At 46.3% G+C, this 26969-nt stretch overlaps 1 protein-coding gene across 3 annotated transcripts in view; it reads right to left on the bottom strand.

Moving 5' to 3' along the window:
* Positions 1–6124: 6124 nt before the first annotated feature.
* Positions 6125–26969, bottom strand: part of GCN1 (GCN1 activator of EIF2AK4) — a 62864-nt gene continuing 42019 nt past the window's right edge. Inside the window, exons 38-59 of one of the 3 annotated variants that reach the window (XM_081283944.1) lie at positions 24685–24905; positions 23205–23273; positions 22886–23024; positions 22600–22796; positions 22311–22453; positions 20452–20569; positions 20135–20350; positions 18737–18901; positions 17244–17405; positions 16884–16976; positions 16477–16620; positions 16109–16378; positions 15761–15874; positions 15079–15309; positions 12947–13140; positions 12706–12820; positions 10920–10934; positions 10028–10124; positions 9480–9628; positions 8905–9012; positions 7376–7594; positions 6125–6842 (exon numbers count right to left, since the gene is read on the bottom strand). In XM_081283944.1, the coding sequence (XP_081140070.1) occupies positions 6717–6842; positions 7376–7594; positions 8905–9012; positions 9480–9628; positions 10028–10124; positions 10920–10934; positions 12706–12820; positions 12947–13140; positions 15079–15309; positions 15761–15874; positions 16109–16378; positions 16477–16620; positions 16884–16976; positions 17244–17405; positions 18737–18901; positions 20135–20350; positions 20452–20569; positions 22311–22453; positions 22600–22796; positions 22886–23024; positions 23205–23273; positions 24685–24905 (3305 nt within the window). In that variant the 3' untranslated portion in view covers positions 6125–6716. Of the gene's footprint in view, positions 6843–7375; positions 7595–8904; positions 9013–9479; positions 9629–10027; positions 10125–10919; positions 10935–12705; positions 12821–12946; positions 13141–15078; positions 15310–15760; positions 15875–16108; positions 16379–16476; positions 16621–16883; positions 16977–17243; positions 17406–18736; positions 18902–20134; positions 20351–20451; positions 20570–22310; positions 22454–22599; positions 22797–22885; positions 23025–23204; positions 23274–24684; positions 24906–26969 lie in introns of those variants that run through there. The other 2 variants (XM_081283945.1, XM_081283946.1) reach the window with 2 other exon arrangements.

Here is a 26969-nt window from a genome sequence, read left to right as displayed (position 1 = left end):
CAAAAGCAACTTTAAAAGAAAATAACTGTCTGGTGCAGTGACCCACACCTGTAATCCCAGTGGCTTGGGGTTGGGGGGCCGACACAGGAGGATCACAAGGTCAAAGCCAGCCTCAGGAAAAGCAAAGCGCTAAACAACTCAGTGAGAACCTGTCTCTAAATAAATAAAATACAAAATAGGGCTGGAGATGTGGCTCAGTAGTCAAGCACCCTTGAGTTCAATCCCTGGTGTCCCCCAAAACAACAACAACAAAATATATAATTTATCTGGAACTGGATTCATTCACTAATCCAAAACATCCTTATTAGGTGCCAGGCACTGTGCTGAAGATATAAATGTAAAACATGAACAAAACAAAGCCCCCGTCCTTACAGAGTTACAGTATAGTGGGGAAAGACGAGTCATTCATTCTTTCAACAAAAATATGAGGGCCTGCTATATGCCCAGCACTTATCTGGATGATGGGGATTCAACAGGAAGCAAAATTCAAAAATTCCTGCTTTTAGGGAGCTTCCATTCTGGTACAGAACATAGGCAACAAATGTGTTAGCAAAATAAAGCAGAGTAAAGGGGACAGGGAGTATGCAGAAGTTTACAGGAACAATGAAGCCAGGGATCGGGCAGGTCTCTGCCATCCCTTCAACAAGTTTTGGCAGTGAATGAAGAGAAGGGTTGATAGGGAGCAATGGAGCTGAATGAAGAAAGCTTAGCAGCCAGTGAGCAACAGAGATTGGAAATTTCAGGAGAAGATAGGCTAAGGACACTTCAAAGAGCTTAATTTGGCAAGGAGGAGATCTGGGAAGTAAGGTGTCACCAGTGGGAAAGCTAAGGGGGTCAAGGAGAGGGGGACCTCAAGGCAAGGCCTTGTAGACAGACAGCAGTGCCCTGAGGGCAGCAGCAGCAGGAACAAAGTTCAGTGCTGTGGAGGTGGCGGGCCCTGGAACAGCCAGATTTCAGACTGGTCAGCATCGTGGATTCTCAACTTGCTAAGGACACATGCTGCAATCATACAAGAGGTAAAGTGGGTAGCAAATCAATTCAAAGATAGGTAAATGATGATCGGGACCTTGAATGCCAGTGGGGCATTATTCAACATGCTTTTTCAAAAGGAAAGGAAATTGCATCTGGTCTTTCCCTTTGATGGGGAAGTGGAAATTAGCCCTTTCTCCATTACCTGCTAGCCTGATGCCATTTCCAGACATTTGGCAGTGGGCCTTGCCCTGACATTATCTGACCCCCAATTACATAACAAATTCTTTGATTGCAGGAACCATGTCTTATTCATCTTCATGTCCTTTGGAGACTTAGCCCATAGCAGGTGTTTGATGTCTGTTGAATTAAAGTGAAGCCACATGTGGAATTTAACAGTTGGGAGGAATCTCAAAAATAATCTATTAGAACCCTCTGAGTTTGCTTTCTGTGGAGTGTGGGTCAAATTGAGGGGGTCTAACCTCTCCCTCTCCTGTCCTCCAAACCATTCAATAGGATTTTTACCCCCTTCATCTCTTGGAATAGATTAGTGGCTTTTCCAAAGGTGGTCTAGAGAATCTCAGAGCTTCCCAGGACCCTTTCAAAGGATCTGTGAAGTGAAAACATGTTCATAACACTTAAAATTTTTTTGCCTTTTCATTCTCATTCACTTATGTAGTGTTTTCCAGAGTTTATAAGACACATGATATTGTAACAGATTGAACGCAGAAGCAGATACGAGAATCCAGATACGAAAGATTTATAAAAATGCCAAACAATTCCTCTCCTCACTAACATGGTTTTTGTTTTGGAAAACATATCTGTTATTGTTATTTACTGCTAACATACAGTGGGTTATTTTTTAATGAATAATGTGAATGTGATTTCTAAACTGGCAAATGTCAACAGGTAAAATGTACATAAGCAAGAACCCTTTGGGGTCATCAGTGATTTCTAAAAGTATAAAGGGCTCCTGAGGCACAAATGTTTTAGAAAGGCTGGATTAGACACTGTGGAACACCAGCTTCCCCACCTCTCTCTTGTGGGAACCTGAGTGGTAAGGATTGTCCACAATTTTCTCTCAAAGCAATGGCACAGCTCTGAGGAACTTCTGATGCATTCACTGTCCCTGTGACGAGCCTGCCTTTTCACTAGAGAAACTGATCTTAGAATAGTATCAGAAGGGGCCCAGGGTCTTCCATTTGGGTACAAAAAGGTCTTATCCAGAAATTCTACTGGGGCAATAATACTCTTGGGCCAGCTTTTCCAGTTTCCCTCTGGCAGGCCAGGAAGCCAGGAGCCCTCATAGCAGAACCAGGGGACAGCTCAGTACCACCCAATGAAGCAATCAGGCTCCACCTCTCCTGAAAAGTGAAATCCAGTCACTCTGCAAAGCCACATGCCAAGAATCTGACTAGTTCCTTTTGTTAAATTCACCTTCCAAATTATTTTTTATAGAATGGCCCTGGGGCTTGGTGACCAGAGAATCAAGAAATATGGGTTTTTTTCTAGTCCTGCTTCCAAGTGGCTGCATGACCTCAGAAATACTCCTTCCCATCTTAACTTTACTCTTCCTAAAATAAAGATGGCAATTGTGTGGAAAGGGTGATAGCCAAGCCTTCCGACCTGTGCACGGTGGAGACCCTTCCATTTGCTGATGTACCTTCCACCTAGTATTCTTTTAAAGCTTTTTTGTTGTTGTTGTTTTTAGTTGTAGATGGACACAACACCTTTATTTTTTAATTGTTATGTGGTGCTGAGGATCAACCTAGTGCCTCACATATATGAGGCAAGTGCTCCACCACTGAGCTACAACTCCAGCCCCCATCTGGCATTTTGGATAGTCAAAAGTCATCATTAGGCCAGGCACAATGGTGCACGCCTCTAATCCCAGCGGCTCGGGAGGGTGAGACAGGAGGATCACAAGTTCAAAGCCAGCCTCAGCAACTGAGTGAGGCCCTAAGCAACTCAGTAAGACCCTATCTCTAAATAAAATATTTTTAAAAAGGAGGGGGGGGGATATAGCTCAGTAGTAAAGCACCCCTGTGTTCAATCCCTGAAACAAAAAAACAAAACAAAAAAAAGGTCATCATTACATCATTAGTCTTCCAAAGAAATGGATTTCATTATTAGCTTTTTAAACTATGGGTTCAAGAAACTGAGAATACATCTGAGTCCAGCACTGAATTCCCACATGTGAAAATACTGTACTACAATACGTCTTTATGTGGTAATAGGCTTCTCTTTTCCCAGACACATTTTTCTTACACCCTCCACATATCAAGAACTTCCTATGTGCCTGGCTTTGTGCAGAATGGATTGTCATTCAATCCAGACAACCCTGTGAGATTGTACAATCACCATAAAGATGAGGCAACATGCTGAGAGTCCATGGAACATGCCTTAAGACACAGAGCTTGATATTAAGGAATAAAGATTCAGATCTGACTTCAAAGTCCCTGTGACTCCAGTATACCATAGCTTTAAAGCAAAATGGTGTCTACATTTCCTTTGAAATACTTTAGAGTCTAGACCTTCATATTAGACTGGTTCTTCTTTTTTCTTAATGTTCTAATTCTGAAAGACATAAAGCAATTTAAGATAAATCCACAGGCAGGGGTTGTGGCTCAGTTGTAGAACGCCTTGCCTGGCACGCGTAAGGCACTGGGTTCAATTCTCAGCACCACATACAATAAATAAATAAAATAAAGGTACTGTGTCCATCTACAACGAAAAACAAATTTTTTAAAGATATATCCACACAGAACCATACTTAGAAGAAAAACACTCCTCTATTCTTCCTAGCTGCCCCCCCCGCATTATTGTGAATTAGTACATTCCTAATTACCTATCATGTTCAAAAATCTATCAGTAAAATAATGTCTCTAAATTGCTGCATCCAAAATGGTGTCAGTCCTGCAGTTTCCCTGTTCCTCTCCCAGGCCGTCTAGCATTGCAGTGTGGATGGGGAGAACCGCAGGTTTGGTTCCTAGAAGGGGCATCTGAACTATGTCACACTACCCTACGCTTTAGAGTCATCTTAATGCTCATGATCTCAGAAGCTCCTGAGCTAAAAGGTTGTGAATGCCATTTAGGTTTTCTATGCTTAGAAAGGACACACTATTGTCACTGACTTTCAGACATGGGCAAGAAAAAGATGGGACAAGTCTCCCCTTCAGAGAATCACTGAAGGTCTTTGACAATAACCTGTCTTCTCTAGAGACTTTCCTAGCCAGTGTCCTGTAAACGGGGTGAGGTACTGCTCTCTACACCTGCAGAGCAGGTGGGAGGGCCTGGGGTGGATGGAACCCCTGGGCCAGTCTTCTGATGCTGGCACATCCCTTTACCCAGGGTGCTCTACATGTACTTTCATTTCCTGTGAGTTGGGAAATGTCTGGAGGACTTGTTCTAAAAATGTTGAAGTCTAACCAGCCCAGGAGAGATGAGGGAAAGGCTAAAAGTAAGCTCTGGGGACAGACTGCCATTTTGGGGCCATATGATCCTAGGCCAATGACCTCTGTGCCACAATTTCCTCCTCTGGAACACAGTAGCAAGAACCTACTTCATAGGACATTTGTGAGGATTAAATGAAATGATGTTGAATGTTATCTGTTGCAAGTACAAATAACACCTAAAGGATAACTGAAAACAATAGATTTTTAGAGCTTCTATTCCAAATTCCTCATTTTACAGATGAGAGAACTGGCCCAGAAAGGTTAGATGACTTGCCCAAGGCTAAACAGCACTACCAACTAGCAGGACAAATAGCTTCTGCTTCTCCACTGCAAGCTTCACTTCCTCCAGGATTGCTATGACTCCAGCCGGACAAGATCCTTTTGCCTGCTCCACTGTCATTCTGTGACAGCCCTTTGCCACTCATTCCCCGAGTGCTCGCAATCTCCCTCCAGACTCAGAGAATGCAATTCAGCATGCTCGAGGAGCCTTTGAGTCATCACCGTCTGTGAATCAACCTCCAGCCATCTATTCTGAACACAGAGATCTCATCCTCCTCCAGTTTCTGGAACTGGAAGCTGGTGTTTTTCCTTTGGATTTTGCTTAATGAATGTCTTCCACCTCTAAGCATGTCATGTTGCCCTCCAGTTGCAGACTGGGGACTGAAAGCCAGAGGCAGATGTAAGCACCTAAGACCCTGAAGGAAACACTGAAGACAATCTCTGGGGCTCGGCGGAGGCTTCCTAGTCATGTCCCCTTGTAAGGAAAACTTCCTGCTCTTCACCACAGTTGCCTGGGAGAGGTGAACACATATTCAGACAGCTTGCTGGATACATGCCCTAGGCAGCTGGGAGGACACTGATGACCATCTGAATCCCAAAAGCAGGGAACAGTTACCATGGCTACCAAAAGCTGAAACCATTGGCTGTCTGGCTGTAGGGACCAATTCAGCTGACCTTCAAGGTCCTTTCCAGCCCCAATTGGGATTCTACAATTACCACGAGCCAGCTGAGACCAGGTCTGCTGCAAAACAATAGGAAGTCCTGTGACATAAGACTCAGGCATAGAAAGCAAGGATTTCATCAGAATCACCTTAGAGGTCACCTTGTCTTATTCACCAGAAGTGTTGAGTCACAAGCCTACTTTCAACCTCTGCTGCATTATTAATAAACAATGCTTGTTTTTGTTTTTCACTACCACCACTCTGTATTTCTCTTCCTTTTACAGGCCTGGCCAGTAATTTTGATAGAGGTTTGTTCCGTATTGTGACCAGAGAAAAGCCCAGAAAAACTTGCGTCACTAAGGCCCAGTGGGGTGTGCTCCCTCAGACAGGATGTGGATGTCACGAGCCTTCTAAGAATCAGGAGGAAGGAAGTCATTCATAAAAGAGGCAGATGCTGAACTGCAACTCCAGTTTCCTCTTGCAAGTCCCTGGACTGTAGGAACATTACTCCACGGGGGATGGGTCGCTACAGCTTAACCCCCAGGGGATTCCCACCTTCCCAAGTCAGGACAGAGCCAGGAAGTGGCCAACCAGAGCCCCACCTTCCGCAGAAATGTCTGTAAGGATCTAGGGATCGATAAAGACTTCTGAAAGCAGAGTAGAGGGATGCCCAGAAATCAGTGTCATCAACACCACCAAAAACAGTTGCAAACCCTTCCTTATTCCAGATGAGGAAGCTTCATGATTAATGGATATTTGGAGATTATAAAAGATCTGCTTCTATTCAGATTAAATCAAAGCCTTTATTAAACATTCCTCCTTCAAACAGCCCGCTCAAAAACCCTCCCTTGACCTGGGAACTGACAGAGCTACATATCACTTTCACCCAACAGAGGTCAGATCCACCAGGCCGCACAATATTGAAAAGCCAAGCCAAGACATACCAGACTCGGCAGAGCTCTGCAGATCTATGTCCCACTCAGGATCTAGGCAAAGGTTGGTAGCGCCAGGTCTTGAACCAGAGCTCAAGCACAGAAGAGGAACCTGAAGTTCGACCCTCCTGATCCTAGACACGGCCTGCTGAGATAGATGGCCGGCCTTGGGCTGCCATTTGCTGAGGCTTACGCATGTGCTTTTCCTTTTCCTCTTCAAAGAAAAGGGTGGGATGGAGGAGGCAATTTTCAGTTGTGTGTGGGTTTGATTTAAGGCTTTGGCTGTGGTCAGTTGATATATTAAAATACTTTCTGGGAATGCCACCTAATAAGCTCCCCATCGGAACAAACATATTTTCAAAAATGAAAACAGTGAACAAAGATGTGGAGCTGAAACGCTACAGCAGGGCCCAGGCCTATCACGTCAGAATGGTGTCATCCACCTGCTCCGTGGAGTCTGCCTGGCTGGCCAGCTTCTTCAGGGACCTTCGGTTGCACTCATTCAGCACCTCCAAGCTGGCCACATCCAGGATCTTGGAGAGGGACTGTAAGGAAGAGTGAGCGTGAGGAGACATAGTCAGAAAACAAGGCTTCAAATTCCCAGTCACATCAAGACAAAGACATATGCTAACCTCAGAACCAAGCCACTGAGGCTGAATCCGGCAAAAAATAAGCCAATCAGATGGGTCCAGGGACAGCTCAGGAAAACGCTAGATGCATTTTTCCTAAGCTGAGGGAGCAGATGTCACAGCTTTCAGTGCTTTGACTGCAGGGGCAGGGGGCTGAGGGAACAGGACTCTAGGCCTCAAAAAGGCCACTCCACTGGGGTCTGTGATACATGCTTGGAAGCCATGGAGACTTTATTTGAAGAAAGAGCTCTACTTCTGAAAAAGTCTGAAAACCAAGATAAATCTATTTTCAGGCACCAGGACAGTCACCTAACTCTCAATCTGCTCCTGAAGGCTGAAACCTACATGGTGGTAGAGAAGAGAATGGGGCCAAGTACTATCATGCAGAAGAAAAACAGCAAGCCAAAGGCCGCAGCATGCTCTGGGAGGCACTCAGGCCAGGTTCCCACCTGAAACACCTCGTCGCCCCGCCTCATCTTGAGCAGGTTGACAATTGCCTGGTCACTGTAGGCCCTTACGACAGTGTTCTTATCCTTGGTGTTGTCAAGAAGAGCCTTCAGGATAGGCTTGATAGCCTGGGGCTCCAAGGGAGGCAGTGGGTCCTTATTTGCCCACCAGATCATCTTCTCAGCCACCAATCTGATGTCACTGGATGGGTTCTGCAGACACTGTGAGAGGAACACACACACATGCAGTCTGTATCTCAAAGAAGCCCAAATTTTCAGCCTTGACACTTTCCCTTCATCATGGTCATTGACCCTACTGTTCCTTTCCAATGTTGTCCCTTCCCAAGAAGGTGACAGCATGATCCAGCCCCATCTACCTCCCCACCTCATCTTGTGCCACCCTCCCCTTGGCTCACTACTTCTGGCCCACACAGGGTTTTAACTTCCTCAAACAAGCCACTGCCCAAGTTGGCCCCCAGATCTTCATTCTGTCGATTCCTTCTCATTCTTCCAAGGTCTGTCTCCCTGACAACCCAATCCAAGGGCCCTCCCCATAGGCTCCAAGATCTCATCCACTTTGTTCCTCCCTACTCCTTCAGGGTCCAGCCCAGCAGTGGGTACTCAGTGCTGAGTGAACAAGTGAATACAAGTTGATGCCATCACAGAGGGCAGATCTAATTAGGGCTCCTAGAAATCCCAGTAGGGAGCCAGGTATCTTTGGAACCTCATTACTCAACAAGATCTGCACACAGCTGGAATCACACAGGAGCTGGTAACAGAGGCAGAGTCTCAGGCATGGCCCTATCCCATTAAAATGCAAAATCTGGTTCTGATTTCTGGGCACATAATTGCTTGAGAAGCAACATCACATTGTCTGTGGGAGTCCCACTGTTAGATTCCATGGCTTGTCCTATTAGGGCCTGGAATGGATGCCATAACCATACTAATAAGTGGCATGCCACTAAGGAAAGGAGGCAGGAAGGGAAGAGTTATTAATATTTGTTTTGTTTTTGTTTTTGGTATCAGGGATTGAACTCAGGGGCACTAAACCACTGAGCCACATCCCCAGCCCTATTTTGTATTTTATTTAGAAACAGGGTCTCACTGAGTTGCTTAGCACCTTGTTATTGCTGAGGCTGGCTCTGAACTCGCAATTCTGCTGCCTCAGCCTTCCAAGCCACTGGGATTAAAGGCGTGCGCCAGTGCACCCAGCTAGATTTATTAATATTTGAACCCAAGTTTGTCCTTAATTCTATAAAATCAGGATGCTTACAGAGGATGCCTGAAACAGTGGTTATTAACTCAATTGGGGGTCACAGGTCTGAGAATCTGCAAAAACGCTGGACTCATCCTGAAAAAATTACACACAGAAACACTCTGCTCTCCATTTCCAAGGGTCCAGAGGTCTCCTGGAGGCCATTCATGGAGAACTGGAATCCAACTAGTCAGGGGCATATTTCCCATGTCTTCCAGCTCTAGGCCTTTCTCATGAGCCAGGCTTGGTGGGTTGTACAAGGCCCCTTCCTACTCACCTTAATGAACAGACTAGAGAGTCTGGCTGGCAGCTGTCCCCCTCCTGTCTCGATGTGGTACTTCATCAGGAAGCCCATGCCCCGGACCCCACTCACCGCAATGGGGATCTGTAAAGAAAGGAAAGTGCTAGACAGGCAGAGGCATCCCATTTCCTCCTTAACGTGGCAGAACCAGATTCCCCAGGAATCTCCAGGACCCTTCACCACTCATCTCATCCTTAATACTTTACACCAAGGACACCTTGACATCTCTCATTTAGATGGGCTGCCCTGGCTGTTGAGGAGATGAACAAAGTCACTAGTTGCCAGGAACAGAGATCAGAGAACTTTTGACCAGGAATGGACATCTTCTTCCTCCAACTCAAAGTCTTCATTGTTTAGATGATGCAACTAGAGCCCAAAGAAATCACCTACTTGTCCCAGGGCACAATAAGTTACCAGCCACAGTAAAATAGAACTCATGCTCTGAAGACCCAGCTGGGGACAGATGTCCCCTGTGCTGGGTGAGCAGAGCCATGGCTGTGGAATACTTGCTAGAGGATGGGAGGGCTGAACCATCAGCCTGAGAGCCTTACCCTGTCTGCCACGGCACTGCTGAGAATCATTTCCTGAACTTCACTGCTGTATCTGCCTGCACAGAGTCTGCTGGGAGCCACGTTCACAGCCACAGACAGTGCTAAGCTCCGGCCATGCCGAACCATCCAGTCAATGCCGGACACATCCGCTGGGTAGGAGGACACAACTGAGGTCAACTTGAACTTTATAGCACACCCCTACTCATGGAGTCCTGGGAGCCAAGTCCCACCAAGACCATGGTGCAGACTTAGGCATGGTGGAAACCCCAAGCCACACTGTGCCCAACCTCCCCACTTTTGTAGCAAAAGTTCCAAAAAGTAGCAGAGAAGTCTCTCACAAACTGCTCCCAGCTTCTGGCTGTATTCTTAGAGCAGAGATACTCGGGGCTACTTTCTAGTAGTGTGTTAGCAACTGGTCCCAAGGAAGGGGTATTCCAGGTGCTACAAGATCATCTGAGGGGAAGGGGAGACTGGTGCCCAGGGCCTCTTCCCTGGGGCTAAGGGGCCCAAGCCCATGAAGGGGAACTCCCTCCATACAAGAGACTTACCCAGTAAGCACTGCTGAAGGACAGTGTTAAGCTCCTCTTCCGTCAAAAAGGCACACAGCTCCCCCAGGCACCCAGCTGAGGAGATCCGAGTATTGTCCTGGAGAGCAGAATGGGGAGTGATAGGGAGTAAGGCCAGGGCCCAGGAGGGAGGGCAGAGAAGAGGATGGAACAAATAAACTCAGCAACTCTGAAGCCAGGCCTTACTCCAGGCACTGTGTTCCCAGTACCAGATTGGGACTGCCATTCACTGCAACTGCCACTTGGTGGAGAGTTAAAAATTACATGCCCAGCAAGCACTTCACGTAATTATAGAAAACTCCAGTGTGTGTGCATATGGTAATCATCATCACAATAGCAACAATAACTGTATTTACATAGCACCTTTCTCCTCGGGAAATCTGAATGCTTTACATTTAGTCTCTCAGTTACTCTCAACAGCCCTGAGACAGAAGGGGTTCAGCTGGGAAAGACCACAGCACAAAGAGGGGAGCCACCTGCCCACGGCCACCTGGGAAGGCAGCAAGAAAACAACCACTAAGCCCCCTTTTCCCAACAAATCTGTGTGTCATCTTGTACCCAGATGACTGTCTGCTGCCTCTACTGGGTCACTACAGCCAATGGGTACTTGACAAATGCTTCCAAAATGGACAGGGATTATGGAATTGGAACAAGCATAACCAGGAGTCAGAGCCTAGATTCTGGACTGTACAAGTGTGTGAGTGTGTGTGTGTAAGAGTGTGTGTGTGTGTGTGTGTGCGCGCGCGCGTATGCACATGTCGTATGCGGGGGGGGGGGGGGGGGGGGGGGGTTCTGGTTTGTTTGGTGCCAGGGATTGAACCCAGCCGCACTTAACACTGAGCCTCACCCTCAGCCTGAATTGCTAGCACTTCACTTTTGATGAATCTGGCTTTTTTTTTTTTTTAAAGAGAGAGTGAGGGGGGGGGAGAGAGAGAAAGAGAGAGAGAATTTTTTTAATATTTATTTTTTAGTTCTCGGCGGACACAACATCTTTGTTGGTATGTGGTGCTGAGGATCGAACCCGGGCCGCATGCATGCCAGGCGAGCGCGCTACCACTTGAGCCACATCCCCAGCCCGATGAATCTGGCTTTGAACTCAAGATCCTCCTGTCTCAGGTTCCTGAGTCATTGGGATTACAGGCATGCGCCACCACACCCAGCTAAGTAAGCGTTTTCTATCAAAATCAAGGCCAGGTACACAAAGAGCTCCTGGTTACTCCCACCTTGGCTAACTATCTCTAGAAAACAGAGGGGATTTTATATGCTATATTATTAGTAGATGCCAGCTTGACACGCATCCCTCCAAACCAACAATCTGCGGGGAAGCCGATGCCAGGCCAGCACCAACTGCCACCTTCAATCCAACTGGAAGTTCTAAGGGGAAGAAGAAGCAGAAGCCTAGGTAAGCAAGGACAAAGCCAGCTCTGATGCCCACTCTCTCCAAAGCAAGCTATTTTAAGCTCCATTGTGGTAAACTGCAAATTTGTTTAAATACTAACATTTGTGTTGTTCATGACCCTGTAAAAGCCCTTGTTGACTGTGACCAAAAGAGGACAGATGCTCTCATCTGTATCCACAGAAGCCAGGGCTACAGCCAGATGGCAGCTGAGGACCAGAACCAGCCTTGCAGAGCTGTGTGAACAAACACAGCAGCAATGGCTGGCCCAGGTGTATGCACACAACGAAGTGTGAAACCACAGAACCCAAAGGCATGTTCTCCTAAGATTAGCCTTATAAATGTAAATTAGGCTACCACAACAGAATTGTTGTTAAAAGGGAAAAAGAAAAGTCTTACCCACCCCCCGACTGGACCTGCAGTGCTTGGCAGCTAATTAACAAATGCTTCCAGACTGGACAGGGATAACGGAATTGGGCACAATCAGGAGGCATAGGGCCTGGATTCTGGGTTGTGTGAGCGAGTGAGAGAGAGAGAGAGAGAGAGAGAGAGAGAGAGAGAGAGAGTGTGTGTGTGTGTGTGTGTGTGTGTGTGTGTGTGTTGCTGGGAATGGAAGCCAGGGACTCGAGTATGATTGGCAAGCCTCTATCACTGAATTACACCCCCAACTCTTCTAAAAAAATTTGAGACAGGATTTCACTAAGCTATCCACACTGGCCTCAAACTTGCAATTCCCCTGCTCCAAGTCCCTGGAATTACAGATATGTGCCACCACGCTCAACTGGATTCTGGTTTTGATTCTGTAACTGGATAAAGTGTGGCCCCAGACAAGTCTCATCCTCTCTCTTGGACAAACAGCAAAGATGATTTATCCTACCAGATTTTTAAATTTCTTAATGTCTACAACCACGAGGCCTCATACACAAGGCCCTTCATTTCTATAAATGTTTCCTGAACCAAAAAATGAACATCTTTGATTTACAAAGAGAAATGAGGGTAGAGAGGGAAAGTGACTTAAAATTAGAGAACAAAATGGTGAGAGATCTGGAACAGCACAAATATTACTTGCCTTATCTATAGGATAGAATCAACAGGCTAGGGGCCCTGGGTCCTATCTCTAGCACCAAAAAAATTTTTTTTTTAAAGCCAGAATCAATAATATCAGTAGAGTGGTCCAAGTAATAATATAACATGGAAAAGCCACTCAAAGAAAGGAGATAAGAAACAGCAGAGCCCCCAGCCCAGCCATCCATTGCAGCTGTACCTCATCGTGTCCCAGCATGCTCAGCAGGAGCGAGACGATGTTCTTCCGGATAACAGCATCCACTTTGGCACCTGCTCCCTGAATCACAAACCTCAGGGCCTGTAGCATGGTGTCCCTAGGGAACCAATGCATTGACTTAACCCCTGCCTCTTCCCCACCATTGCCTTCTACCTGCACAGGCACAGCCCAACGCAGCTGCCTTGTCTCCTGGAGGCTACACACTCCCTCAGAAGCACCTTACCTGACACCTGGGTCCTCTATGACTCGGATTCCATTGAGCAGCTCTGTAAAGAGGGGATCCACTTTGATATGGATGGAAATGAGCTTCCCAAGCGCATCAGCAGCCTTCAGGCGCACGCCCCGGTTGGAATCCTGTAGGGCCTTGGTAAAGGTGGTCTGCAGCTGGGGCAGGAAGGGCTTCAAGGCAATTCCAACCTGTGGGAAAAACACACACCCACAAAAATCATAGTTGTGGTGGACTCCAAGGCCACTCCAAGGCTACAGGAATGAAAGCAAACAATAATTACAAACCACCTGGAGTTAACCAAGCTCTCACACAGGCTAGCAATAACAGCAGAGACAGGTTCTGCTCAGCCTCCTCATCTGTTTTCAGCATCCTTCGTCACACTAGAGAAAGCAGGAGGAAGAGGAGGCAGTGGAGCAGTGACTGTCAGAGGGAGCTGCCTTGCAGCCCTGGCTGTATCACAGCTTAGCTCAGTGAAACCCATCTAGAAGGATAGCATCTCAAATCCTCCTCCTCTGAATCCATTAAAAAGCAGGGTAGGCGGCTGATGGTCAGAAGTACAGTTCTCGTACCATGGCAGGGAGATGTCCACATAACAGCAGGTACCAGCTACTAAACAATAGATTTGCAGGCCAAGCTCTCCACACTGAGCCCTTGGAACAAGCCCATGACCCAAATGACCTTGGAGAATCCACCTGATACACATGTGCATCCACCTCAATACAACTCCAACTCACTCCCTGACTATACACAGAAAACAGGCATACTTAAAAAAAATACACACACACACACACATAAATATATATGGTTGCAGATGGAACAATTACTTTTTTTTTAATTTTTTGAAATTGTTGATAGACTTTTATTTATTATTTATATGTGGTGCTGAGGATCAAACCCAGTGCCTCACACATGCCAGACAAGTGAACTACCACTGAGCCCTAGCCCCAGCCTGTTTATTTTTACATGGTGCTAGTGATGGAACCCAGTGCCTCACATGTACTAAGCAAGTGCTCTATCACTGAGCCACACCCCCAGCCCAATAGGCACACTTTTGATAAAACATAGTTGGAGCCAGTGAAAATTTAGTTCTTGTAAAGCAGGAATCTCCCTGTGTCTGTCTAAAGATTCAATGCCAATAACATTGAACATCTGGAAACACTGGATTCAGACAGATTTGTAGGCTGCTCCAAGGCACGCAATAGGGGAAGATGGTAAATATGAATCAAAAACCTCCTGCCCATGGGTGACAACTGACTCAGGTCAGGGGCAAGCTCCATGAGGTAGGAGCTCCATTTGTGTCTAGAGCTCCAAAAATACCACAGAAAAGAATATAGCACAGAATGTGAGGTGAAGATGATATTTAATTTTGTTTAAAAAAAAAAGTCACAAAATGAGGCTGATACAATCCCATTTGGTAGCTGGGGAGTTGCTCTCACTTCCAAAGGAAAAAAACTACAAACCTTAAGTGTGCATTTGCTTCCAAACCTTGTGTAAGATTTTTTTAAAATAATGAATTTTGGCTCCATTTATACTCTAAGTCTAAGGGGTTTAATTACTACCCCCTAAGAACATCTGAAACAGTTACCACATTAAATCTTTGCTTCTTATACTTTTGGCAAAAACTGAAGTCACTTTGGTTGTTCTCAAATGTCTTTTTCATTCTTTCACCAGATTCTTTGCGTTTCTCTTTATGTGGCTATAATAAAGAACTCAAGCAACTTTAACAGTGTTTTCATTGTCTTTACATGGCCCTGAATTTTTTACTTTAAAACTGATTCTTCAAAATAACAACCATCACCATGTACTGAGTGCTTAGTGTATCAGGCACAGTGTTTGGCATTAGTTCACCTAAGCCCCACAGAAGGTAGGCAGTGTCATCAGTCTCAGACGTCAGAGGCAGGCTCAGAGGTTACATGGCTTTCCCAAGGGCCATGTAGCTACTAAGAGGAGGACTTGGAATTGGACACAGTGTAGTCTGAGTTCATGGGCTCAAGTCCCTCTGCTATGCTGTTTCTCCACAATGAAGCTGTCACGTTACTGCCAAGGGTATCGCACATCAGTGTCCTGAAGATATCTGTTCTCTAAGATTTGAGCAGACCAAAAGACCAAAACTATCACTCACCCACCTTGGCCAGTAAGAGGCTGAGTGTCTCCAGCAGAGCTGCCTTCACATTCCAGCTGAATCGGTCCCCCAGGATGCGAATCAAGGGGCCAGTGATGCTGACCACAGAGGGCCTCAGGGCGTCAGCGGAGGTCAGGCGGATCACCAAGCCCAAGGCCTTGGCGGCTTCTTCCTTCTGCTCAGGACTGCCAGTAAGGACTCCTTCCCTCAGCACTGGAAGGATGGAGGTTACCCCCTGACAAGGGAACCACAGCTGAGAGTCCAATACCAAAGGCCTCAGGCCCTCGTGTCTCCCACCCAAAGCACAATGCTCCTGACAGTCATCCTCTAGTCAACTAGGAGATGACAATTTAGGCTGGCTGGGGAAGAGGCTTAAATGAATGGTGACAAGAGGGCAAGCCCCAACAGACCAAGCACACAGAGGTAACAAACGCTGCTATCACCTCTGCAACCCATTTGGTCTGGATGAGGTGGCCTTGACAGCTTAAACCAAGGGAAGCACGCACCCTGTCCCCATCTGGCCACCATGGCAGAAGCACGCTGTATGTGAAGGCGCTGAAGAATACTCAAGCATGAAGACTGACTGACCCGCCACTGCAATAGCGCACACTGCAGACCCAGGCCAGGGGTGAGGACACAGGAAGGCAGCAAGCTGCAGCACCCTGCACCTCCAGGCCCTGACCTACCTTCTTTGGGAGGCAGAACCCTGGCACATGCTCGCCTTTGCTCTCGTTGCCTATGAGCCGGATCTCCTTGTGCAGTTCTTCAATCAGTGCCAACTGGTTGCCGGCATCCAGCTTCTGTGGGAATCCAGAAAAAAGCAGTGATGATCTGCAGCCCTCCCTCTCAGGACTGCTTCAAAATAATGCAGATGTGGGAAGGGTTGGGGGGTGGTAGAAACAGAACTAGCCACAGTTGATCAGTGTTGAAGCTGAGTGATGGGTACATGGAGGAATCCTGTCAGAATCTATTATTATAAATGTCTGGAATTTTCTCCAATAAAAAGCTTGTTGTGGGGACAGTGGTCTCCTCACCTTGGTAATGGCATTTAGGGCGTCCCAGCTCTCCTCCAGCACCACAGGACTGGAGTCGTTGAAGAGGCGGATCAGGCCTGAGAGCAGGCTCCGCAGGTGGCTGGTGTAGTCGGCCTTGGAGCGGGAGCAGTAGATGTTGAGGATGATGGCAGCAGCCTGCCTCATGCCCACCTCAGGGCTGCGGGTGGCTTCCAACAGATCTTCAATGATGATCCGGTGCCCAGTGTCATCCTCTACTGAGAGGATCACGGCCTGACAATTTGCCATCTCCTAAAACCACAGGGGACAAGTGTGCTGAGCACAGATCATCAGGGACAGGTAAGGATGGCTGCTAATAAATGATAGAGGAATGATCGTGGCCCCCTTACCAGCTGCTCGTCTGGGGTCCCTAGCTTCTCCTTCAGGGCCAACATGACTGCCGGAAGGATCACACCAAGATGACGGGTCAGAGCGTCACCTGCCACAGACGAAAGGAAAGCCAGCACCCGGGTATTGACAGGTGGCGTAGTCAGCTGGTGGAATGATGAACAACAGCAACCTGATGAATACTGCACCTGCTCAGTGCCAGCAGTGGCACCGGCTCTTGAGGATGGAATGGCAAGCAAGGGAGCCCACACCCCACTCAGAGATGAGGGCCTGCTCCAGCAAATCTCAGGACCCTGTACTCCACCCACTACCAGCCCCCAATCTCTGCACTCAGAATTGGTCTTCACAGCAGGCCCAGGACTAACAAGGTGGATTCAGGGCCTGGTGTTTGCTATGTGTTGAGATTTACCTTAGGCACGAGGTAAGGCAGCACCACACGACTCTTAATGGCCATAACTTGCTTCAGACCATCCAAGGCAAATTCTGATACCTCTTCATCATCCTGCAGAAGGACATTGAGGACAACCCTAAGAAGCTGGCTCTTGCCACATCTCTGATGTCTGAACCTGTTACAAACTACCTCCTTACCCCCCACTGTACCCATATTTCCTTACTGTCCTAGGAAAAGCACAAAGTCACTTCTGGTCTTGCTGCACCCACTCCCCCTGGAGGCCCACATTCCACTGCCTTGGCAAAGGCAACCTACTGAGTTTTACTGCTACGAAGACAGTAAAAGCCACATTGATAGGTGTGCGCCAGATCCACTCACCAGCTGCTTCAGTAAAAATGGGAGGATGTCCTCCAGAGCCTGGTGGCCAATGGTGGAGTGCAGCTGCTCAAAAGTCTTGGCTGCTGCCTCTCGGACCTCTTCCAAGGGGTCACACAAAGCCTTCCTTGCTGTGGGCACAAGGGACTCGGAGAAATACAGCACCTGCAACAGTGCAAGCACAGTATATTAAGGCACAAAAAGCCTAGGGGGAGGGGAAATAAGGAAGGGGACTCAGGCCAAGGACTATAAGCTGGTCAAGCCATGACTCCCTATGTTGGACTTTTTGTTAAAGCAGAGAGGACCAGGGCTGTAGCTCAGTGGTAGAGCACTTTCCTAGCACATGCCAGACCCCAGAACTGTGTACACACGCGCACACAGAGGATACATGACACACCTTTATGAATGCCCCACCCAAACTTCATAATTAAGAGCTTTAATGGCAAGACTTCTAGGACCTGGCCCCCTTCCCCTGAACTTTTTCTTTTGCTAATCTTCCTGGAAAACTCTTAAGTCCTTCTTCAAGACTCAACCTAAAGATTTCCTCCTCTATGAAGTCTTTGGGTCTCCAACAGCCCAATGATGGCACTGCTCCCTAGGCAATCAGTTCCACCATAACGAAGCTCACTTTGATGTGCCAGCCTTGCCACTGGACTATGGGTAGCTCACAGGCATGACTCAGCCTCTGAAGGATTCAGTAACTTCTCAATTATTCACAACTCTCTTGGGTGACAGAATTTCTTTTGATTCTTTGCCAAATGCAAGTATAAAAAACAAATGTAAAACCTACACTAATAAGACACAAGAGGAGACTAGAGACTAGTAAACCAGACTAGAATGCTGAGGCTGAGAAACTGGCTGCTTGCTTACATTTCTAACTGGTCATCCACTTATTGCTTCTGGATTGCCAACCAAATCAAGGCCCATTACACACTACCAGTCTACTCTCTAGGAGTGTTTCGAGGATCAATGACCTTAGAAAGTAAGGTCAAACCTTAGAAATAGAGTACTCCAAACCCCTTGAATGCTGCTGCTATGGAAACAGAATTACTGCTAGAGACAACACATTTCCACCCACTGGGTACTTCAACTCTTATGACTCCTCTCCTGAGAACAAGTGCACACCCCTCCCCATCTCTGCCACCCTCAGCCACTCGAGTGCACACATTTCCCTTCCCACTAAGGAGGCACCACACACTTTAACCTAGCTGGTAGAGTGACACATGAAAGGGACTGCTCTGAAGCAACCTCAGGAGTACTGAATCATTTCCAGTTTCCAAAGGCCACTCAAGGAGCCTTCCACATGGCTTAGTTCTTAGCCTGCAAAACTGACAGGAAAACTAAGAGGAAAATTAAAATCTGCAAGTGGCCTGGCCAGCACCCCGCTGCCAACAGCCCCTTACAGAGTAAGGCTGGTGAATCTCTGGGGGCAGGGCTCCTGTGATCCCCACCCTAACCCAGAGACAGGCACTGCAGGGCCCTCTGAAGATACTCACAGCGTCACGGCTGGTGGACTTCATAATTTCGCTCAGCCCGATGCACACACCCTGCCTCTCATCACTTTTTTGAGACCTCAGGCCTTCCTCAAGGATGGGGATGATCTCAGGGAGGATTTTCTCCCCCAGCTTCCGGACAAGATCTCCCAATGTCCTTGCTGCAATCTGTCAACAAAGATCAAGTCAAAACATGAACTCCCAGACAGGTACAGTGGCGCATGCCTGTAATCCCAGAGACTCGGGAGGCTGCAGAGGGAGGATTGCAAGCTCAGAGCCAGCCTCAGCAATTTAATGGGACCCTAAGCAATTTAGCAAGACCCTGTTTCAAACATAATACATAACCCTGGGTTTAACCCCTGGTACCAAAAAAACTAAAAATATCAACTCCCTGAAAAACCCAGGGCACCCAGAGAATAACTCCAGAATGAGGACCTAGAACCTCCAGGCTTTATCTGAGTCACTAACCTTCTTCAATGTCTTACCATAAAGAGCCCCACAGTGCTCAAAACACACTATGAAAGAACTCTGTTTCACACACATATACATACCCTAAAACAAGAGCAGGCACCTTATATATGAACATGAAATTCATCACAGGATGCAAAGTCAAGGCCAATTTCCCTGATCATTGAAAACGTATCTTGGTTACTCAAGGGGAGCCAAATTTGGAACAAATGTTTTAAGGGAAAAACCCATCTCCTCTCTAAGGTCTCATGCAAACCTTTCTTCAAATCAAATACACAATCTGCTTCCCAAGGTCAGGGACTATAAGTGCACCAAAGGGGGACTGGCAGAAGTGGTCATCAGCCCAGACTGGGTACCTGCTCTCAAAATCACTGAACCCCATTTGTCCCACCCGGTGCACAAGCCTTCTCATGCCAAGCTTGCTCCTCCCTGATTCCTCGCTCCAGCCACAACGGCCTTGCCTAACCCCTACTATGTGCCATGGTCTGCTTACAATGGGACCTTTTCATACCCTGGCCTTGTATCTAAAGCACTATTCCCTATCTAGAATATTCTCTCACCACCACCACAGCTGGCTAGCGCTTACTCATCTTTCACCTTTAAGCATTCTTTCTTCTGAGAAGCACCTGCTGACCCTCTCTCTAGGCCACACGCCCCTAGCGTTAGCAAGTATAACTGCATGCTGCACTTGCCAAAGCTGCGCTCAACATCTGTTAACATGCATCTCCTCCACCAGAATGAGGCTCTCAGGATAGGGACTAAGTCTGCCTTTCTTCTCCATATAGTAAACATTTGCTGAGTGACTAAGTAAATAATTAATGTTCCTCTGTTAAAACAGAGGACCCTTGGCTCTCTCCCAGGCTCTGCAGTGCAAGGAGCTCTGAAAGAAGGCATGAGGGGCTGCTGGGCCAGAACAAGGCCTAGAAAGCTTACCGTTCTCTTATCCGCACATGTGCTTGCCAGGAATCCCAGCAGAAGCCCAAAAAGAGTAGGCAGGATCTCACGCAAGGTGCGGGGGGTATTGGAGACAACAATCTTCCAGACATGCAGGGACGCCTGCCGCACCACCAGCTGGGTGTCTGAGCGGCCCATGTAGAGGCCTGCCAACACCCGGTTCCGCCGGTCAACTCCCAGAGCAGTGATGATCGCCTATAGCCCAGAGAAGGGGACAGAGAACATGGGTGGTGAAGCCTCCAGAGCAAAGAAAGGCCCCAGGGCGTTTCCTCTGCTCAGCAAAGCTAACTTCCCACCTTGTTGGACTGGGCAGTTCCAAAGTTATCATCTTCAGAGGCAGTTTCTGTGGTCATCTTCCCTGTGACCCCTGAAATATGGAACAGGAGGTCCCCAAGTAGCTGAACAGAGCTGAACCTGAAAAGGAAGCCAAGAACAGAGTCACACTGCCTCTAGTATGGGGCACAGCCCAGCACTACACAGAAGAAAGACTAGACGGAAATGTGCCCAAAATATTCAAGGTGGTGGTCTTAGGAAGGTAAGTTAAGGCAGTTTCCACTTCTTTACACTCTCCCATATATTTTCCACAAGTTTTCTACTAGTGAACAAAAAAGAAATAGGGCTAAGGTGTAGTTCAATGGTACAGTGCTTGCATAGAATGCACAAGGCCCTGGGTTCCATCCCCTGCACTGCAAAAAAAAAAAAAAAAAAAAAAAAGGAATGAAGCTTGTGTGAAAATTTCCATAATAAAAGTCATGAGAAAGAGACAAAAGGGAAGAATTAACAGGAAACAAGTACGACAGAGCATTACAAGTGAAGAAACCTGGAGAAGCCTAAAAGGATGAACTTTACTGAATTAGGGTTATAGCTAGGTGTGGACACCTACAATCCCAGTCACTTGGGAGGCTGAGGCAGAAGGGACTCAAGTTTGAGGATAGTCTCAGCAATCTAGCAAGGCCTTGAGCAACTTAGTAAGACGTTGTCTCAACATAAAAAAATCAAAAGGGCTTAGGGATGTAGCTCAGTGATAAGGCTCCTCTGGGTTCAATCCCCACCCAGTATCAAAACAAAACAAAACAAAACAAAACAAACCCATAACATTTTACAGGTTTTTTTTTTTTAATTTTTTTATAGTTGTGGATGGACAATATGCCTTTATTTTGTTTGTTTAATTTTTACTTGGTGCTGAGGATCAAACCCAGTGTCTCATATGTGCTAGGCAAGCACTTTGCCACTGAGCTACGGCCCCAGCCCCAGCCCCAGTTTTATACTTTTTTAATGGTTAGAAAAATAATAGTAATATTCAAACTGAAAAATCAAGAAGTGCAGAAAGAGATAAAGGAAGAAGGCAGGGCTCAGTGGCAGAGCGCTTGCTCAGCATGTGTAAGGCACTGGGCTCAATCCTCAGCTCTGCTCCATTTACAACTACAAAAAAAAAAAAAAAAATTAAAGGAAGAAAGCATAAACAATTGCAACCATCCTGATACTATTACCACCAGATAAGCACTTCTGTCTACACTGACACACACTCATATCCCATAACATGTGAAGTGTGCCTACACTACACATGGTTGGGCCACTACCTGCACTGTCCTGTGAACAGCAGGTTGACAAGCTCTCTGTCGGCCAATATTGTTACATACCATTCTTTGTAGTGGCTGAATAAAAGTCTAGTCTGTAGATGTACCATATGATATTTTTCAACTGAACTCCAAAGTTTTTCAAATGATAAGCAATACTGAAATAAACATCCTTCTGCATATAGTTCTAAGTACTTAACTAAATATGTTCTTGGAATAAATTCCTAGAAATGGAATTTTGAGATAAAAGAGCATTCATTTAAAATCTTTATATTTTTGCAGTTCTAGGGATTGAACCCAGGGCTTTACAAATGCTAGGCAAGCACTCTACCATTGAACTACACCACCAGCCCACCATGAAATCTGAATACAAACTAGGATTAAATGAGGAAGAACTGTTTAAAACAGAGTCAGAATAAAGATGCTGCTCCAGGAATTCGAAGGTGACAAAACGGTTAAAATCAAGAGTCTGGAGATAGCCGAGAGAGTTCCTGACAACATTCTGCCCCTCATCCCTCAAGGGGAGTTCCTAAATTGTAAAACCTAGGCCCACTAGGCCTTTTGGCCAAAGGTCTCACCGAATTCTCCAAAGGTCATCAAAGAGGCCTTGCTCCAGCTGGGGCAGCAGGAGTGCAATAGCCGTCTCAGCATACATGGAGATGACTCGCTGGCCTGCACGTAGGGCAGTGTCACGCACAAACTCATTCTCATCAGCCAGAGCCTAGATATGCAGAGGGTGGGTCAGCAAGGGCTTCCATTGGCACCCAGACTCAAAGTGGCCCCAGAGACAGGCAGCTATGGCTCTCTAGGAGAACAGGGGCATACTGCTCTCATTCCTTCGTCCTTAGAGGGATCACTGGTACCTACTTTGAGGATACAGGGAATGATGGGTCCCACATAAGGGGTGAACTTGTCCCCAAAGGTGATAGGCAGGTAGTTGAACATCATGATGTAGCCATCTCGGACATGGGGCGCGATGTCCACTTTGCTGGCTGTTGCTACAATTTCTGGCATCAGCTTCTCCAACTTCTCCACCCCCAAGCCAGCCATGACCTCAGCCAACCCTGTGACACAAATGCAGAATGAATCCACTGGTTCTGAAGGCCCTCTGAAGGCATTTCCAGTCTGGCCCCTGCGCCAGCTCTGGCCTCACCTTGTGCAGCGCCTGAGCGATCCACAGAGCTCTGCTCATAGGTCAGTGTCTCCATCAGCCATGGTAGCAAGTCCTCAAAACATGACTCCCCCATGCCCTTCACCATGGCCCCCAGGGCCTTGGCAGATACTGTTCGTACCTGTTAGGAAACCAAGAATGGGAACAGTGAGGCAATGTAGTTCAGTATGAGTAGCCATGAAGGAACAGGGAGGGACCCCAAGCCTCCTTCCCTTTGCCCAACAGGAATAAAAGCAGCTTTGGGGAAACAATTTTCTAGAGGCTGGGCTAAAATCATGAGCTATTCCCTCCCCAGACTCACCTCAGGCACAGGGTCCAAAAGAGAGGCTTTCAGGCCAGGCGTCACACTGGGCAGGTAGGGAGCCAAGTCCTGCCACAACACAAGAGACAACTCAGGCAGAGGCCCAATTCCTGTTTTCTCTAGGCCCTGTTCTGTTGTGGATTCTGATCTCACCATTCTGTTAATAGAGAGCACTTAATGGGGCCCCAAACATGAAAACCTAACTTCTCACAGAATGGGTGGGATAACTAGCAAAGAGCAAGGGACCAGGCCTGTGAGAACACCAGGCAAACAAATGATCAGGGAAACCTATGAAGGATGCTCAGCCCCTCCCCATCAGGTCAGACAGAGCCACCAGCTACAGCCCTTCTCTTGGGACCAAAGCCTGCCCAAAATTCTGGAATCCTTAGGAAATATTCCTGGTACTTTCTTTTCAGAATTTCTGTATCATCTCTTTCTTCATCTCAAAATGTTTATGTCTCTTGATGTAGCATTCAACTTTGGGGAATAACTTTAAATATAGAAAATGCCTTATGTTCACTGCAGCCTTCCTTTAAAATAGTTTAAAAAAAAAAAAAAAACAACCTTGGACCCTTAGGACCAATGATAGAATTATATAACTTATGGTATATAAACATGTTGGGACATTATATAACTACTAAAAATCAGTTTTATGAATAAATTGCTATAATAATGTTCAGGAATCTAAATTTTTTAAAAAATAGAACATAAAAGCATTAATTATTTTAGTGCTGGGGGACTGAGGGTAAAATATTTTGTTTTTCTTTCTTTTTTTTGGTAATAGGGATTAAACCCAGGGACATGCAACCACTGAGCCACATTCCCAGCCCTTTTTTATATTTTATTTTGAGACAGGGTCTCGCTAAGTTGCTGAGGCTGGCTTTGAATTCATGATCCTCCTACCTCAACCTCCCAAACCACTGGGGTTACAGGCGTGCGCCACCATCCCCAGCTGTTTTTCTAATTTTTCATTTTCTCAAATTTTCCAGGATTGACATAACATTTTCCTTTATCTTCTTTTGTCCATCAGTGCAGAGTTGTGATAGATGCTGAACTCATGTGTGCAAGCTTTTGGGAGCAAATAAATGAAAAGAGGCTAGTCTCCCAAACTAGACCAAACTCCTCTAAGAGGTTTACAGTAGTAAACATTCATAACAAAAAAAAAAAAAAAAAAAAAAACCACTGTAAGGAGGGAAAGCAGCGGCTACTTTATTAAAACTCCTGAAAGGTCCAAGGAAAAGGTGCGTCTTTCCTCCACCTCAGTCTGTAAAAGGGACCTACAGGGTCAATCTCAGCTGAGGACTAAACTAGTAGATACTTGAACTGCCACACTCCTGAAGATGGCCCAGAGAGCCCAGATTTCTACCTCCTACCCAAAGTGGCCCATTCTGCCTGTAAACACAATCAGGGCCCAGTGCCCACATTCCTTCTTATCTGCTGTGGGCAGATCCTCTGCACACCAGCCCCAGATGGTTGCTACCTTTTGGTCTGTCAGGGAATACATGTTGCCAATAATTTGTGCTGCCATCTTCCGTGTGTCTGTAGAACGGTCCTGGAAGGCTCTCTGGACAATGGGCATGATGAGGGCCAGTGACGGGGCATCAATGAAGTGGACAAATTTGGTGTCCAACAGGGTCTGTAGGCACTTCTGGGTCTTCCTTGAGGGGTCCGTCAGGGCATCCAGCAGGACTGGGGCAATGGCTGCAGATCCACACAGGAGAGAGGCTGGTTTATACAAGTCTATGAAGTGGCAAAGTCACAGTGTCTGCAGAACTAAAGAACAGGGAGACTGAAGCACCTCCTCCCTAAAGCCCTACCAGTTGTCAGCTGCAGAAGCCAGTCTACCTACAGAAAGCAATCCTTGCTCCACTTGCAGGACAAGGAGGTCACTGTGTTGAGGTGACAGCCGTCACCCTTCTGCACTGCAACTGGTGATAAAGCAGCACTTATGGGCTGCTTGAGTGCACTGAGCTACAACCAAAGTGCTGCGCCTCAGCAGGGTTGTTTCTTAGGAACCAGGGAGCTTATTGGGAACCAGCAACCAAATAGTGGTTTTGTGAAAAAACCTGTTTAATGAAAGTGCTTGAACCACTGTTGGAAATGAAGTACTCAATACTTAGAACAGTCAAGGTGAGATAAAAACGAGTTCTCGGGCTGGGGATGTGGCTCAAGTGGTAGCGCGCTCGCCTGGCATGCGTGCGGCCTGGGGTTCGATCCTCAGCACCACATACAAAGATGTTGTGCCCGCCGAAAACTAAAAAATAAAGATTAAAAAAATTCTCTCTCTCTCTCTGTCTCTCACTCTCTCTTAAAAAAAAAAAAAAAAAAAAAAAAAAAACGAGTTCTCAAAAATTCAGCATCAATAGCTCAGCAGAAGAAATTCCAAAAGAAATACCTGCTTATCTTTTCCACAAGCCCAAACAGTTTAATCACTATAAAGATCCATGTTGGCGGGGCTGGGGTTGTGGCTCAATGGTAGAGCACTCGCCTCGCACGTTTGAGACCCTGGGTTCGATCCTCAGCCCCACATAAAAATAAATTAGTGAAATAAAGGTATTGTGTCCAACTACAACTAAAAAATAAATATTAAAAAAAAGATCCATGTTGGCCAACAATAAAAAAAGAATAACCCAATTAAAAAGTGGGCAAAAGATCTGAATATACCATTCTCCAAAGAAGACATACAAACAGCCAATGAGCACATGAAAAGATGCTCAAAATACCTTATTAAAAATGTAAATCAGGGGCTGGGGATGTGGCTTAAGCGGTAGTGTGCTCGCCTGGCATGCGCAGGGCGCTGGGTTCGATCCTCAGCACCACATAAAAATAAAATAAAGATGTTGTATCCACTGAAAAACTAAAAAAAATAAATTAAAAAAAATGTAAATCAAAACCACAATGAGAGGCTTCTTCATACCCACTAGGATGTCTATAATCAAAAAGAGAATAACAAGTACTGGCAACTGAGACCCTTGTACATTGCTGTTGGGAATGTCAAGTGGTGCAGCCATCTGGACACTGAAAAACAGTCTGGCAACTCTTCAAAAAGTTTAACAGAGTTGTCAAATGACCCGCAATTCTATTCCTAAGTGTCTAACCAAACTAAAAACATAACATCTAGACAAAAACTATTACTCAAAGGTTCAGAGCAGCATTAAGCTTAAGCCAAAAAGTGGAAATGACCCAAATGCATGTTAATGGATAAATGGATAAACAAAACGTAGCATATATTCAGCTGAACTTTGGAATGTTATTCAGCCATAAAAAGGAACGAGTGATATGTGCTACAGCATAGATGAAACATCACACTAAGTGATTGAAGTCAGACACAAAAGGTCACTTACGTCTTCTATGGTTTGTATGAAATGTTCAGAATAGGAAAATCCAGAGAGAAAGAAAGTAGATTAGTGGTTGTCAGGGGTTAAAGAGGGGAAGGGGGTTGAAGAATGACTGCTAATGGACATAAGGTTTCTTTCTAACTGATGAAATTGCCCTGGACGGTGGTGATGTTTAAACAATTTTGAAATATTCTAAGTACTACTAAATCATACAATTTAAGAGTAAATTTGAAATTATGCAAATTACATATCCATTAAAAAAAAAAGATTCATGCTCGATTCCTAATGTGATAAACATGAGACTGTTCTGGGCCTTAGAAATACCCAGGGCTATTGGGCACTATCAAAGTGGAACTCATAGGTGAAGAATAGACTAGTGGTTACCAGGGCTAAGGAGATGTGGGTCAAAGGGTACAAAGCTTCAGGG

This window comes from Spermophilus citellus (genome assembly GCF_964194105.1).
Source record: "Spermophilus citellus genome assembly, chromosome: 3".
Classification (NCBI taxonomy): domain Eukaryota; kingdom Metazoa; phylum Chordata; class Mammalia; order Rodentia; family Sciuridae; genus Spermophilus; species Spermophilus citellus.
Note: the sequence above shows the minus strand (reverse complement) of the source record. Positions and strands in the feature narration are given on the sequence as shown.